A 15,000-nucleotide genomic window follows, 5' to 3' on the forward strand; every position below is an offset into this window, starting at 1 on the left:
GTACCCCCCCCCCCCGCCCCCTCCCAATGATAAACAATGTGTTTTCATTGTTTCTGTGCCATCTCCGAGTGTCTCTTTGTCTCTCTGTCTGTGTGTCTGTCTGTGTGTCTGTCTATTCTGTCAACCGACATTTGTTTTTTGGGTGGTGTGAAGTTCTCTTGGTGTTTTTTAAATTTTTGACTCACTTGTGTAAACAAAGTGAGTCTATGTTTTAACCCGGTGTTCGGTTGTCTCTCTCTCTCTCTCTCTCTCTCTCTCTGTGTGTGTGTGTGTGTGTGTGTGTGTGTGTGTCCGTGGTAAACTTTAACATTGACATTTTCTCTGCAAATACTTTGTCAGTTGACACCAAATTAGACATAAAAATAGGAAAAATTCAGTTCTTTCCAGCCATCTTGTTTAAAACAATATTGCACCTCTGGGATGGGCACCAAAAAATAAAAGATCAAGCCTAATTATATGCAAACTGCATTTACTGTTATATTTATATTTTTTGTATTCTCTAAACTTGGCACTTTGATCTGATATTCTGACCCAACAACAAGAGCAGTCATTATAATCATTTTTTGTTCAAACAGGAACTTCTTTTGCTAAGCATGAAAGTTTTATTTATTTTGCAAACGTTTTGGTGCAGATAGTAAAAAAGGGAAATTACTATGTAATTAATGCTAGGGGAATTAATTCGAATCTGGTTAGGACTTTTTTTTCTTTTTTTTTTTTTTTTTTTTAACGCGAAGCTTTATAATTACAAATACAGAACACATTTTAACGATTAGATTTTTTTAAGTGCATCACAAGTGAGTCGTGAAGGCCTTGCCTCTCTTGTTATTATTATCATTATCATTATTATTATTATTATTTTGTAACTTGGGTCATTTCCCTTCAACTGGGTGGTCCTCCTTTATACCCCCAGCCCCCTCTTTGTCTCTGTCTGTCTGTTTGTCTCAGTCTCTCTATATCCCCTTTTTGTCATATTTTGTCTCTGTCTCTGTTCTCTCTCTCTCTCTCTCTCGCTTTCTCTCCCTCTTTCTCTTCTGTCATATCCTGTCTGAGTCTCTCTGTCTCTTATGCTATACTCTCTCTCTCTCTCTCTCTCTCTGTTTCTCCCTCTTTCGCTCTCTCTCTCCTGTCATATTCCCCATCTTTGTCTCTCATTCTTTCTCTCATACTCTCTCCCTCTCTTGTCATACCCTGTCTGTGATATTCTCTCTCTTTCTCTTCTGTCGTATGCACTCTTTCTCTGTTTCTCTGTTATATTCTCCACACCCCCCCCCATCTCCCCCTCTCCCTCCCTATCTCTTTCTCTGTCTGTCATATTCTCCACCCCCCATCTCTCTCTCCCTCTCTCCCCCTCTCTCTTTCTCTGTCTGTCATATTCTCCACCCCCATCTCTCTCTCTCTCTCCCTATCTCTTTCTCTGTCTGTCATATTCTCCACCCCCCCATCTCTCTCTCTCTCTCTTTCTCTGTCTGTCATATTCTCAACCCCCCATCTCTCTCTCCCTCTCTCTCCCTCTCTCTTTCTCTGTCTGTCATATTCTCCACCCCCCATTTCCCTCTCTCTCTTTTCCCTCTCTCTTTCTCTGTTATATTCTCCACCCCCGATCACCCCCCTCTCTCTCCCTCTCTCTCTGTCTGTCATATTCTCCCACCCCCCATCTCTCTCTCTCTCCCTCTCTCTCTGTCTGTCATATTCTCCCACCCCCCATCTCTCTCTCTCTCCCTCTCTCTCTGTCTGTCATATTCTCCACCCCCCATCTCTCTCTCCCTCTCTCTCCCTCTCTCTTTCTCTGTCTGTCATATTCTCCACCCCCCATCTCTCTCTCTCTCTCTTTCTCTGTCTGTCATATTCTCCACCCCCCATCTCTCTCTCTCTCCCTCTCTCTCTGTCTGTCATATTCTCCACCCCCCCATCTCTCTCTCCCTCTCTCTCTCTTTCTCTGTCATATTTTCCACCCCCCATCTCTCTCTCTCTCTCTTTCTCTGTCTGTCATATTCTCCACCCCCCATCTCTCTCCCTCTCTCTTTCTCTGTCTGTCATATTCTCCACCACCCCCATCTCTCTCTCCCTCTCTCTCCCTCTCTCTTTCTCTGTCTGTCATATTTTCCACCCCCCATCTCTCTCTCTCTCTCTCTCTTTCTCTGTCTGTCATATTCTCCACCCCCCATCTCCCTCTCTCTCTCTGTCTGTCATATTCTCCCCCCCCCATCTCTCTCTCTCCCTCTCTCTTTCTCTGTCATTATTTTCCACCCCTCATCTCGCCCCCCACCTCTCTCTCGCTCTCTCGCTCTCTTTCCCGCTCTATTCTATAATAATTATTCTCCCTCCTCACCATCCCTCTCTTTCTTCACACACGTGTCTGTCTCTCTCCTCTAACCCCCCCCACCACCCACCAAAACCCCCCACCCCCACCCCCTCACCCCAAACCCTGCTTACCCCCTCCCACTCCCCAGACCGCTTGCTGTCACTATTAACTCTCTCCATACGAACGGCGAAAGAGACGACGTTAACAGCGTTTCACCCCAATTACCACCATCAGAATATTGCAAGCGGAAGGCTCTTATACTGAAGAGGTGTTTGTTGACAAAGAATACCACAATTCTGACGACAGAAGCTAAAGGTTGGGTCATTCAGACACCCACTGGACATCCGAGGGGTCTGTGTAGAGGAGAAGAGAGGGCTGGCCGTACTGAGTGAGTTAAACTGCTCCTTGAGCGTTGAAAAGGAGTTGTCCGATGGAAATTTTTAATTTTTTTTAATTTATTTGTTTATTTATTTTATTTCTCTTTTGCGCCGTGTAAGATCTGCGACGTTTCTTGACTTTGGACTACGCCCGTGATAATTAATTAATGAAACGAATGGGCAACATTTTTCTTTGTCCTGTTTGTTTAATTAAGCAAGCGTGTTCTTTTTTTTTTTTTTTTTTTTTTTTTGGGGGGGGGGGGGGGGGGGGGGGGGTGGCGGGGGGGATGGGCAGTATATACATATATATATATAATCGTGTTGTGTGGCAAAGTTCTGTTGAACGATAGACCCAAACAACTTCGTTTCGTTTCCTGTGTGTGTTTTTTTCTGTGTGTCTAAGATGTTTTTTTTTTTTTTTTTGTGTGTGTCGTTTTAGATAAGGTATGTTACCATTTTTTTGATTAGTGGTGTTGGTGTTGGTGTTGGTGGTGGTGGTGGTGGTGGTGGTTGTGATGGTGGTTGTGGTTATGGCAGTGTTGGTGGTTGTGGTAGTCGTGGTGGTTGTGTTGGTAGTGTTGGGGGAGGTGATTATTACATTTCGATTGTTAGGTCTCTGTCTGTCTGTCTGTCTGTCTTTCTCCATCTCTCTCTCTCTCTCTACCCTCTCACTCTTTCTCTCCCTCTGTATCTCTCCCCCCCCCCTCTCTCTCTCTCTTTCTCCCCCTCTCTATCTATTCTTCTCTTCCCCTCTGTTTATTTCTCCACCTCTCTCTCTCTCTCTCTCTCTGTCTCTTCGTGATTAACTCTTGTTGCTGTTGTTTGTTACTGTCTACACCGAGTGTCCGTACCGATTTTTTTTTTTTTCCTTTTTCATCTTTTGTGCGTGTGTGTGGGTGTGTGTGTGTGTTTGTGTGTGAGGGAGGGCATGGTGTAAAAGAAGCTTCCAGCTTATCCAGTTTACCCCTCAATAAAACATTTGTTCATTTGTTCTCTCTCGGTCTCTGTGCCTCTAATGTCAGCATTTTTATCTGGACAAAACCAGTCTCTTTTTCTGTCTCCCTGTCTCTGTTTCTCTGTTTCTATGTGTCGCTCTGTTTGTCTCTATCTATGCCTATCTGTCTTGTCTGTCTGTCTGTCTGTCTGTCTATCTGTCTGTCTGTTTGTGCCCCTCCCCCACCCCCTATCTGACTCTGTCTCTGTCTCTGTGTGCACGTGTGCATGCAGTATTCTGTCAATTTGTTCTTCAATATTGACTGGGATATATGTCATGTGTGTGTGTGTGTGTGTGTGTGTGTGTGTGTGTGTGTGTGTGTGTGTGTGTGTGTGTGTATTGTTGATACAGGATTAAAAAAAAAAAGGAAGATTAAAAAGAAGACCATAACAAAGTGGAACGAAACAACATACCAAACAACAACAACAGCAACAACAACAACAACAACAGCAACAACAACAACGATACCAACAACATGTCGCCTCGCTCTCAACACGAACCCAAGGCCTGTCGTCCGCCTTTTCGCCTCGCTTTCGCCCTGGTCGTCATGGCAACGTCGTGTCACGTGAGTAAAGGCCAACATGGCTCCCGCCTTGTGGAGCCCCCTGCCAGGTCCAGCCTGTGGCGCTACGGGTTTGGGACACCTGTCGACTTCCAGGATGACCACGTGAACTGCGGGGGGTTTGATGTGAGTGGATGCATGGTGGATGGTGATTCGATTGGGTCAAACCTAGGAATGTTACAAGATGATTGCTGTTTTTTTTTCATTTTTTTTTTTTTCATAATTAATTCTCGAGATATGATTGGTCGACTGGGAAAGCTTGGAAGATGATTGCTGTGGTGTTTTTTTTTTTTTTTTTTTTTTTTTATCTTTTATTATTATTATTATTAATTTTTAAAATAGATTTTTTAATAATCAATTACGGAGATTTGATAGGTCAAACTGGGAAAAGTTACAAGATCATTGCTTAAGAAAAGAGATTTGATTGGTCAAACTGGGAAAGATTACAAATTGATTGCTGCTTTTTGTTGTTGATGTTGTTTCTTTTGTGTGTGTGTGTGTGTGTGTGTGTGTGTGTGTGTGTGTGTGTGTGTGTGTGTGTGTGTGTTTCTTTTATAATCAGTTATGGAGATGTCAAAGTGGGAAAGGGAACAAGATGATTGCTGTTAAAAAAAAAAAAAAAAGATTGTGGAGATTTGATTGGTCAAACTGGGGAACGTTACAAAATGATTGCTTGTTTTTATGGAAAAAAATATTGAGATTTGACTGTTCAAAATGGGAAAGGTAACAAACTGATTGCTTTTTTTCTCCTTTTTAAAAAGAATTAACGATGGAGATTTGATTGGTCAAATTGGGAAAGGTTACAAGATAATCGTGTTTTTTTTTAATATTAAAATTGAATATTGAGCTTTGACTGGTCAAACTGGGAAAAAATATAATATGATTGCTGTTACCAAAAAAAAAAAAAAAAAAAAAAAAAAAGAAAAAAAAAGGAAAAAAAAGATTTGATTGGTCAAACTAATTCTTATCACCTATTTCAAGTCCTAAGTATGGGGGATATAAAGTGAGTTGAGATTTTGTGTGTGTGTGGTCAAAACAGGGAAAGATCACACGGTTAGTGGGGTGGTGGTGGTGGTGGCCTAGTGGTAACGCCTCTACCAAGACAGCAGGAGAATCTTATAGTGTAGGTTCGAATCTCACATTCACCAGAACTTTCCACTCCTCAACTCATATCAACAAAGTTATAAAGTCTGTTTATCAAACTGGGGAAAAAGCTACAGTATGATATAATTGTTCACATTACTACTGGATTATCAGTATTAAAAAACAAAACAAAACATATTTCGATGTCCAGACTGTTGGGAGTACATTGTGAGTGGAAATTTCATTTAATAACAGTAATAATAGTAATAACAATGTACATTTATATAGCGCCCTTTCATTTTAAGAGCTCAGGGCGCTTTACATGGAAGAAAAAAATATTACAAGTTACATAAAACATTCATGACCCCACTGACGGGCACTCTTTATCAAAATCCCGTCCCTGCTCCCAACTCACACTCTCCCCCCCCCCCCACTCTACATACATCCAAAGTGAGCTGACATGGGTAGTGTTGGAGAACAAGGAAGCTGAGAGTGCTTATAGATAGGTTTTAAAAAAAGATGAGTTTTTAGTGATGAACCAAAAGCAGAAATAGAATCAGATGCACGGATATGATGAGGAAGGTTGTTCCAGATGTGAGGAGCAGCAAAGAAGAAAGAACGTTCACCATAGGTTCTTGTATATTAACACGAGGAAGTTTCAAAAGGTAACAGTCAGAGGAAGAGCGGAGATTTCTTGCGGGAGTGTAAACACTGATAAGGTCAGAAAGATATGTAGGTCCTGCGGAGTGGAAAGCAAGAATAGCAGATATACGCAAATTCTCGCTTCAGTGGGGAGCCATTTGAAAAAAAAAAACTGGGAAAGGTCACAGGATGAAGAATGATGGTATTATTTAGCACTCTGTCCAGAAAACTGTTCTAGGTCTTTTATGGTCTACATAACACGTTACATATAAACATCAAAATGTACCTAGCAAACTATAAAAAAAAATCTAAACACAATGCATATAAACATACGAGATGCATTAAAACATACATGCATACACACAGACACAGACACAGACACAGACACACACACACACACACACACACACACACATATATATATATATATATATATATATATATATACATAGCTGTGCCACTCGAACCCCCCGCAACCTCTGCCCCCCACACATATACACACATTACACAATACAAGAAGAAGAAGAAGAAGAAGATGAAGATGAAGAAGAAGAAGAAGAAGAAGAAGAAGAAGAAGAAGAAGATGAAGATGAAGAACAAGAAGAAGAAGAAGAAGAAGAAGTAGAAGATGAAGATGAAGAAGAAGAAGAAGAAGAAGAAGAAGAAGATGAAGATGAAGAAGAAGAAGAAGAAGAAGAAGAAGAAGAAGAAGAAGAAGAAGAAGAAGAAGAAGAAGAAGAAGAAGAAGAAGAAGAAGAAGAAGAAGAAGAAGAAGAAGAAGAAGAAGAAGAAACAACAACAACAAGAACAAAAACAACAAAGTAACAACGACAGTGATATCAACCAACACCTTGTCAGTCTGACCTTGATCATGTTAATTCAGTCATCTCTCCCGTCTGCCCTCCCTCCCCCTCCACCTCCCCCCCCCATCTCCCCCCCCCCACCACCCCCACCCCTGACCCCTCCCCCCCGCCACCCACATCCCCTCTTATCCCTACCCCCCACCCCTTCTTCACACAGAGACAGCACGGCCAGAACGGGGGCCGGTGCGGGGTGTGCGGAGACCCTTGGGACGAACCGCCCCCCCGGAAATATGAAGCCGGAAATGTCACCACCCTCAACCCACGTCCTGTCAGAGTGTATCACATGGGAGGCGACATTCCGGTGAGCTGTCTTTCAGTTTTCAGTTTTCAGTTTCAGTTTCTCAATAGCCGAAGTGGTCAAAGCGTTGGGCTTTCGATCTGAGGGCTCCAGGTTCGAATCTCAGTAACAGCACCTAGTGGGTGAAGGGTGGAGCTTTTCTCCGATCTCCCAGGTCAACATAAAATTATGTGCAGACCTGCTTGTGCCTGAACCACCTTCGTGTGTATGCGCAATCAGAAGATCAAATACGCACGTTAAAGATCCTGTAATCCATGTCAGCGTTCGGTGGGTTACGGAAACAAGAACATACCCAGCACGCAACCCCACTCCCCAAAAACGTAGTATGGCTGCCTACATGGCATTGAAAAAAACCCTGTGCATACACATAAAAGCCCACTTGTGTATACGCAACCAGAAGATCAAATGCGCACGTTAAAGATCCTGTAATCCATGTCAGCGTTCGGTGGGTTACGGAAACAAGAACATACCCAGCATGCACACCCCCGAAAACGGAGTATGGCTGTCTACATGGTGGGGTGGGGGAACGCTAATACACGTAAAAGCACATACGTGTACATACGAGTGAACGTGCGAGTTGCAGCCCACGAACTAAGAAGAAGAAGAAGAAGAAAGAAGAAGTTTCTCAAAGACTGAGGCGTCACTGCGTTCAGACAAATCCATATACGCGACACCACATCTGCAAGGTGGGACGCCTGACGAGCAGAATAAAACCCATCGCGCTTAGTCAGGCCTTGAGTGCACGCATACAATTATATTTGTGTGGATTTCATTGACAGAACTTTGCCAGAGGACAACACTCTCGTTGCCAAGGGTTCTGCTTGAGTGCGCCAAGTGCGTGCTGCACATGCACACGGGACCTCGCTTTGTAGTCTCTTCCGAACGACTAGACACCCAGTTCTTCTTCTTCTTCTGCGTTCGTGGGCTGCAACTCCCACGTTCACTCGTATGCACACGAGTGGGCTTTTACGTGTATGACCGTTTTTACCCCGCCATGTAGGCAGCCATACTCCGTTTTCGAGGGTGTGCATGCTGGGTATGTTCTTGTTTCCATAACCCACCGAACGTTGACATGGATTACAGGATCTTTAACGTGCGTATTTGATCTTCTGCTTGCATATACACACGAAGGGGGTTCAGGTACTAGCAGGTCTGCACATATGTTGACCTGGGAGATCGTAAAAATCTCCACCCTTTACCCACCAGGCACTCAGTTCGATTTTCCAGTCAAACTTGGCAGAAAGGCTCGAGAGCGGGATTCAAACCCAGACCCTCGCGGACTCTGTATTGGCGGACGAGCGTCTTAACCATTCTGCCAGGTTCCAAGTTGTCTTGCGGGGAGACGGGCGCAATAGCCGAGCGGTTAAAGCGTTGAACTTTCAATCTGAGGGTCCCGGGTTCGAATCTCGTTAACGGCGCCTGGTGGGTAAAAGGGTGGAGCTTTTTCCCTGATCTCCCAGGTCAACATAAAATTATGTGCAGACCTGCTTGTGCCTGAACCACCTTCGTGTGTATGCGCAAGCAGAAGATCAAATACTGCACGTTAAAGATCCTGTAATCCATGTCAGCGTTCGATGGGTTATCGAAACAAGAATATACCCTGCATGGACACCACCGAAAGCGGAGTATGGCTGCCTACATGTCAGGGTAAAAACGGTCATGCACATAAAAGCCCACTCGTGTATATACGAGTAAACGTTGGAGTTGCAGCCCACGAACGAAGAAGAAGAAGAAGAAGAAGAAGAAGAAGAAGAAGAAGGAGGAGGAGGAGGAGAAGGAGGAGGAGGAGGAGGAGGAGGAGAAGTCTTGCGTGGAGGTATGGAAGTTACATTGATGCATACATTACAAGAAGCAAGGTTTATCAGACGGTGATTGATTCGTTCTCTCTTCATTTCTTTCCTTCTTTCTTCTTTCCTTTCTTTCTTTCCTTCTTCCCTCCTTTATTTCTTTCCATCTGTTCTTTTCTTTCTTCCTTCCGTCCGTCCACCTTTCCTTCTTTCTGTAAGTCTTTCTCTGTTTCGTATTTCTCTCTTTCTGTATATCTTTCTTTTTTTCTTCCTTCCTTCCTTCCTTTCTTTCTTCCTTCTTTCTTTCTTTCTTTCTTATTTCCTTCTTCTCTTTCTTCCTTTCTTCTGTACGACTTTCTTTCTTCCTTCCTTCCTTTCCTTCTTTCCATCTTTTCTTTCTTTCTTTCGGGATGTCTTTCTTTCTTTCTCTTTTTTCTTTCTTCTTTCTTTCATTCCTTTTCTCATTTCTGCCTTTCTTTCTTTCTTTCTTTCGGTATGTCTTTCCTTCTTTCCATCTTTTCTTTTTTTTTCCTTTCTTTTCTTTCTTCCTTCCGTCCATCCTTTTCTTCTTTTTGTAAGTCTTTCTCTGTTTCGTATTTCTCTCTTTCTGTATATCTTTCTTTTTTTTCTTCCTTCTTTCTTTCCTTTCTTTCTTTCTCTTTATTATTTCCTTCTTCTTCTTCTCTTCCTTCCTTCCTTCCTTCCTTTCTTCCTTTCTATTGTACGACTTTCTTTCTTCCTTCCTTCCTTTCCTTCTTTCCATCTTTTCTTTCTTTCTTTCGGGATGTCTTTCTTTCTTTCTCTTTTTTCTTTCTTCTTTCCTTCATTCCTTTTCTCATTTCTGCCTTTCTTTCTTTCTTTCTTTCTTTCGGTATGTCTTTCCTTCTTTCCATCTTTTCTTTTTTTCCCTTCTTTTCTTTCTTCCTTCCGTCCATCCTTTTCTTCTTTTTGTAAGTCTTTCTCTCTTTCTTATTTCTTTTTTTTCTGTATATCTTTCTCTTTTTTCTTCCTTCCTTCTTTCCTTCCTTGCTTTCTTTCTTTCTTTTTCTTACTTCCTTCTTCTTCTTCTTCTCTTTCTTCTTTCCTTCCTTTCCTTCTTAGTGTATGTCTTTCTTTCTTTCTCTCTTTCTTATTTCCTTCTTTCTCTATATCTTTGTCTTTTTTTCTTGCTTTTTTCCCTTACTTCATTCCTTCCTTCCTTCCTTTCTTTCTTCCTTCCTTCCATCCTTTCTTTCTTGTCTGCTAAACCAGTCTTCTCGTGCAACACCAGGTGGTGATCGACTCTGCAGCTTATCTGCTGGGCCAGTATGAGTTCCGCCTGTGCCAGCTCAACTCCAGCGAGGACACCCCGGACCAGAGCTGTTTCGACGCCAGCCCTTTACCCATCCGGGAGTCTGACCTGGGCCTCAACTACCGCATTGGGCAGGCTGGGGGTCTGGTGAGCCTTCACCTCGTGCTTCCGGAGAACTTCACGTGCTTGCACTGCATTCTGCAGTGGAGACACGTCACTGGTGAGTGCATTTTTTTTTTTTTTTTTTTTTTTTTTTTTTTTTACTGCTCGTAAGTGTCGTTGTTGTTGTTGTTGTTGTTGGTGGTGTTGTGGTTGTTGTGGTGGTTGGTTGTTGGTGGGTGTGGGTGTGGGTGTGTGGGGATGGGTGGGTGGGTGCGGGTGATGGTGTGTGGTGGTGGGATGTTGTGTTGATGTGTTGGTGGGGTGTTAGTGTGTGTGTGTGTGTGTATGTGTGTGTGTGTGTGTGTGCGTGCGTGAGTGTGTGTGGTGTGGTATTGTGGTGGCAGTATCGGTGGTGGTGGTTGGGGTGTGTGTGTGTGTGTGTGTGTGTGTGTGTGTGTGTGTGTGTGTGTGTGTGTGTGTGTGTGTGTGTGTGTGTGTGTGTGTGTGTGTGTTGAGGATTGGGGTTGGGTTTTGGTTTTTAGTTGGTTTGGTTGGTTGGTTGATGTGGTTTGGTTGAAAGGAAGGAGGCGGGGAGGGTTGGATGTGTGTGTGTGTGTGTGTGTGTGTAGGGGGGGGGGGCGGGGTGGGAGGGGGGTCCGGGGGAGTTAGGTTGGTGGTGGTTAAAAGTGGTTGGCGGTAGTGGTGTTGTTGTTGTTGTTGTTTTTGTTTGTTTGGGTTTTTTTAAGGTTGTAGTGGTGGTGATTGGTGGTGTACTTTTTGGTTTTTGCCGGCAGTGGTTGTGAAAATGGTTGGGGATGTGGTGGTGGTGGTGGTGGTGGTGGCGGTGGTTTTCGTTTGGTAGTGGTTCTGGGTGTGGTGGTGGTGGTGGTGGTTGCTGCGTCGATGATGATGGCTGTGATTGTAGTGTTTGAGGTGGTGGTGATGGCTGGGGTGGTGGTGGTGGTGGTTGGAACGTTATATGATTTGTTACTGCTGCTCTTGGTGTTTATTTTATTTTATTTTATTTTTTATTGTTGTAATAGTAGTAGTAGCAGCAGCAGCAGCAGCAGCAGTAGTAGTAGTAGTTCTTCTTCTCCTCCTCCTCCTCTTCTTCTTCTTCTCCTTGTTCTCCTCCTCCTTTTTCTTCTTCTTCTTTTCCTCCTCCTCCTCCCCCTCCTCCTTCTTATTCTTCTTCTTTTCCTCCTCCTCCTTCTCTTCTTCTTCTTCCTCTTCTTCTCCTCCCCCTCCTCCTCCTTCTCCTCCTCCTTCTTGTTCTCCTTCTTGTTCTTCTTGTTGTTCTTCTTTTCCTTTTCCTCCTCCTTCTTCTTTTTTTCTTCTTTCTTCCTTTCATTCTTACTGTTTTAGTACGCTCTGGCAGGAAAGGGCTTTCTAACGACACTGTCCCTCCTCCTCATCAATCCTTCTCTTTCCATCAACACCACCAAACTGCAACCCCCGAACTCCGTCACCACTCTCCCACCCTTCTGACAAGATGGATTCTCTCTGTATAGTCATTACCCCACAAAACACAACAACAACAACAACAACACCAACAACACCAACACCACCAAACTCTGACAAGATGGATTCTCTCTGTATAGTCATTACCCCACAACAACAACAACAACAACAACAACACCAACACCACCAAACTCTGACAAGGTGGATTCTCTCTGTATAGTCATTACCCCACAAAACACAACAACAACAACAACTCTCTCCCACCCTTCTGACAAGGTGGATTCTCTCTGTATAGTCATCGCCCCACAAAACACAACAACAACAACAACACCAACAACACCAACACCACCAAACTCTGACAAGGTGGATTCTCTCTGTATAGTCATTACCCCACAAAACACAACAACAACAACAACAACACCAACAAACTCTGACAAGATGGATTCTCTCTGTATAGTCATTACCCCACAAAACACAACAACAACAACAACAACAACTCTCTCCCACCCTTCTGACAAGGTGGATTCCCTGTGTATAGTCATTACCCCACAAAACACAACAACAACAACAACAACAACTCTCTCCCACCCTTCTGACAAGGTGGATTCTCTCTGTATATTCATTACCCCACAAAACACAACAACAACAACAACAACAACTCTCTCCCACCCTTCTGACAAGGTGGATTTCCTCTGTATAGTCATTACCCCACAAAACACAACAACAACAACAACAACAACTCTCTCCCACCCTTCTGACAAGGTGGATTCCCTCTGTATAGTCATCGCCCCACAAAACACAACAACAACAACAACACCAACAACACCAACACCATCAAACTCTGACAAGGTGGATTCTCTCTGTATAGTCATTGCCCCACAAAACACAACAACAACAACAACACCACCAAACTCTGACAAGATGGATTCCCTCTGTATAGTCATTGCTCCACAACAACAACAACACCAACAACACCAACAACACCACCAAACTCTGACAAGATGGATTCCCTCTGTATAGTCATTGCTCCACAACAACAACAACACCAACAACACCAACAACACCAACACCACCAAACTCTGACAAGATGGATTCTCTCTGTATAGTCATTACCCCACAAAACACAACAACAACAACAACACCAACAACACCAACACCACCAAACTCTGACAAGGTGGATTCCCTATGTATAGTCATTGCTCCACAAAACACAACAACAACAACAACACCAACAACACCAACAACACCAACACCACCAAACTCTGACAAGGTGGATTCCCTATGTATAGTCATTGCTCCACAAAACACAACAACAACAACTCTCTCCCACCCTTCTGACAAGGTGGATTCCCTCTGTATAGTCATTGCCCCACAAAACACAACAACAACAACAACAACACCACCAACACCAACAATAATGATATGAGGAGTGATGGCCCAGAGGTAACGCGTCCGCATAGGAAGCGAGAGAATCTGAGCGCAGTTTCAGTTTCAGTTTCAGTAGCTCAAGGAGGCGTCACTGCGTTCGGACAAATCCATATACGCTACACCACATCTGCCAAGCAGATGCCTGACCAGCAGCGTAACCCAACGCGCTTAGTCAGGCCTTGAGAAAAAAAGAGAAAGAGAGAAAAAAAAGAGATAAATACATAAAAAAGAACTACTACTACTACTACTAATATGTATAAGGCGCAAAAACTTGACGAAGTCAACTAAAGGCGTACAAACCCCCCCAAAAAAAAACAAACAAAAAAAACACTGGTTCGAATCACGGCACAATCGCCAGTATTTTCGCCCCCTCCACTACACTAGACCTTGAGTGGTGGTCTGGACGCTAGTCATTCGGATGAGACGATAAACCGAGGTCCCGTGTGCAGCATGCACTTAGCGCACGCAAAAGAACCCACAGCAACAAAAAGGTTGTCCCTTTTCGATAGGAAAACAAATTTAAAAAGATATTGTAGGCAGAAAAAAAATACAAATGAATGGGTGGCGCTCTCCGTGTAGCGACGCGCTCTCCCTGGGGAGAGCAGCCCGAATTTCACACAGAGAAATCTGACAAAAATTAGTAATACAATACAATAACAACAATAACACGAATTACAATACCAACAATGACAACACACAAACAGCGATGATGATGATGGAGTCTCCCGTCGGACCGACGGATGAGTAGGCATGCAGGCTTATCTGTCGGTGTGTGTCCTCATATGGGAGAAGAGGCCGATTCTGGATGCACAGCACTTCCCACAGGTGTTGCAATGGAAAACGTCTCCAGAAGTTGAGCCCTGCTTCCTTCGCTCACGCTTCTCCTCAATGGCCAGAGTTCTCTTGTTTTCAAACGTCTTTGTGCCACTAGAGCACAGCATCCTCCAGCGAGAGCGGTCAAGGGCATCAGTTTCCCAGGAAGTGATGTCTATGTCATAGGCTTTGAGGTTTGTCTTCAAGGTGTCCTTGAAGCGCTTGCAGGGTCTTCTAAGTTCGCGGTGGCCTTCCTTCAGCTGGCCATACAGTAGCATCTTCGGGATCCTGCTGTCTGTCATGCAGACAGCGTGTCCTGTCCAGCGTTGCTGGCACTGGATCAGCAGGCTTTCGATGCTGGGCAGGCCCCTCCTCTCCGACATTAGCCTGCCTGACCAGCACAGGTGACTTTTTTTTTTTTTTTTTTTTTTTTTTTTTCAGTGAAGAGGAGTTTTGCAGTCCCTTCCCCACTCTCTTGCCTACCAACGCTCAGAGTCCAACAGGTGCAGATACTGCGACAATTAGCTTAAAACACAGAATTAAAAACTAAAAAGAAACCAAAGAAACAAAACACACACACACACACACACACACACACACACACACACACACACACACAAAAAAAACCCGACATCTAAAAAATCAGAATCCCCCCCCCCCCCCAAAAAAAAAAGCATCGCCAGCTATACATCAGAAAACCGAAAATGACAATACGGATAACAATGCAGAATTAAACCTGTCACACACACACACACACACACACACACACACACACACACACACACACACACACACACACACACACACACACACACACACTCTTCCAATCATCAGCTTAAAATACACACAAACTGACAGTCATCACCGCACGCTTTGGACGAGAGAGAGAGAGAGAGAGAGAGAGAGAGAGAGAGAGAGAGAGAGAGAGAATGAATAAATTTTCTTTAATGAGGGAAGTGGAATAAGCAAGGACATGCTTTTTTTCATCCGGCCCTCA

At 43.8% G+C, this 15,000-nt stretch overlaps 1 protein-coding gene across 1 annotated transcript in view; it reads left to right on the forward strand.

Annotated features, from left to right (window-relative positions):
• Nucleotides 1-15,000, forward strand: part of LOC143277782 (uncharacterized) — a 29,364-nt gene that overhangs the window by 9,813 nt on the left and 4,551 nt on the right. The window contains exons 2-4 of the mRNA XM_076582683.1: nucleotides 4,025-4,361; nucleotides 6,981-7,124; nucleotides 10,179-10,419. Of these exons, the coding sequence (XP_076438798.1) occupies nucleotides 4,149-4,361; nucleotides 6,981-7,124; nucleotides 10,179-10,419 (598 nt within the window). The 5' untranslated portion in view covers nucleotides 4,025-4,148. The remainder of the gene's footprint in view (nucleotides 1-4,024; nucleotides 4,362-6,980; nucleotides 7,125-10,178; nucleotides 10,420-15,000) is intronic.

This window comes from Babylonia areolata, chromosome 35, assembly GCF_041734735.1.
Source record: "Babylonia areolata isolate BAREFJ2019XMU chromosome 35, ASM4173473v1, whole genome shotgun sequence".
NCBI lineage: Eukaryota > Metazoa > Mollusca > Gastropoda > Neogastropoda > Buccinidae > Babylonia > Babylonia areolata.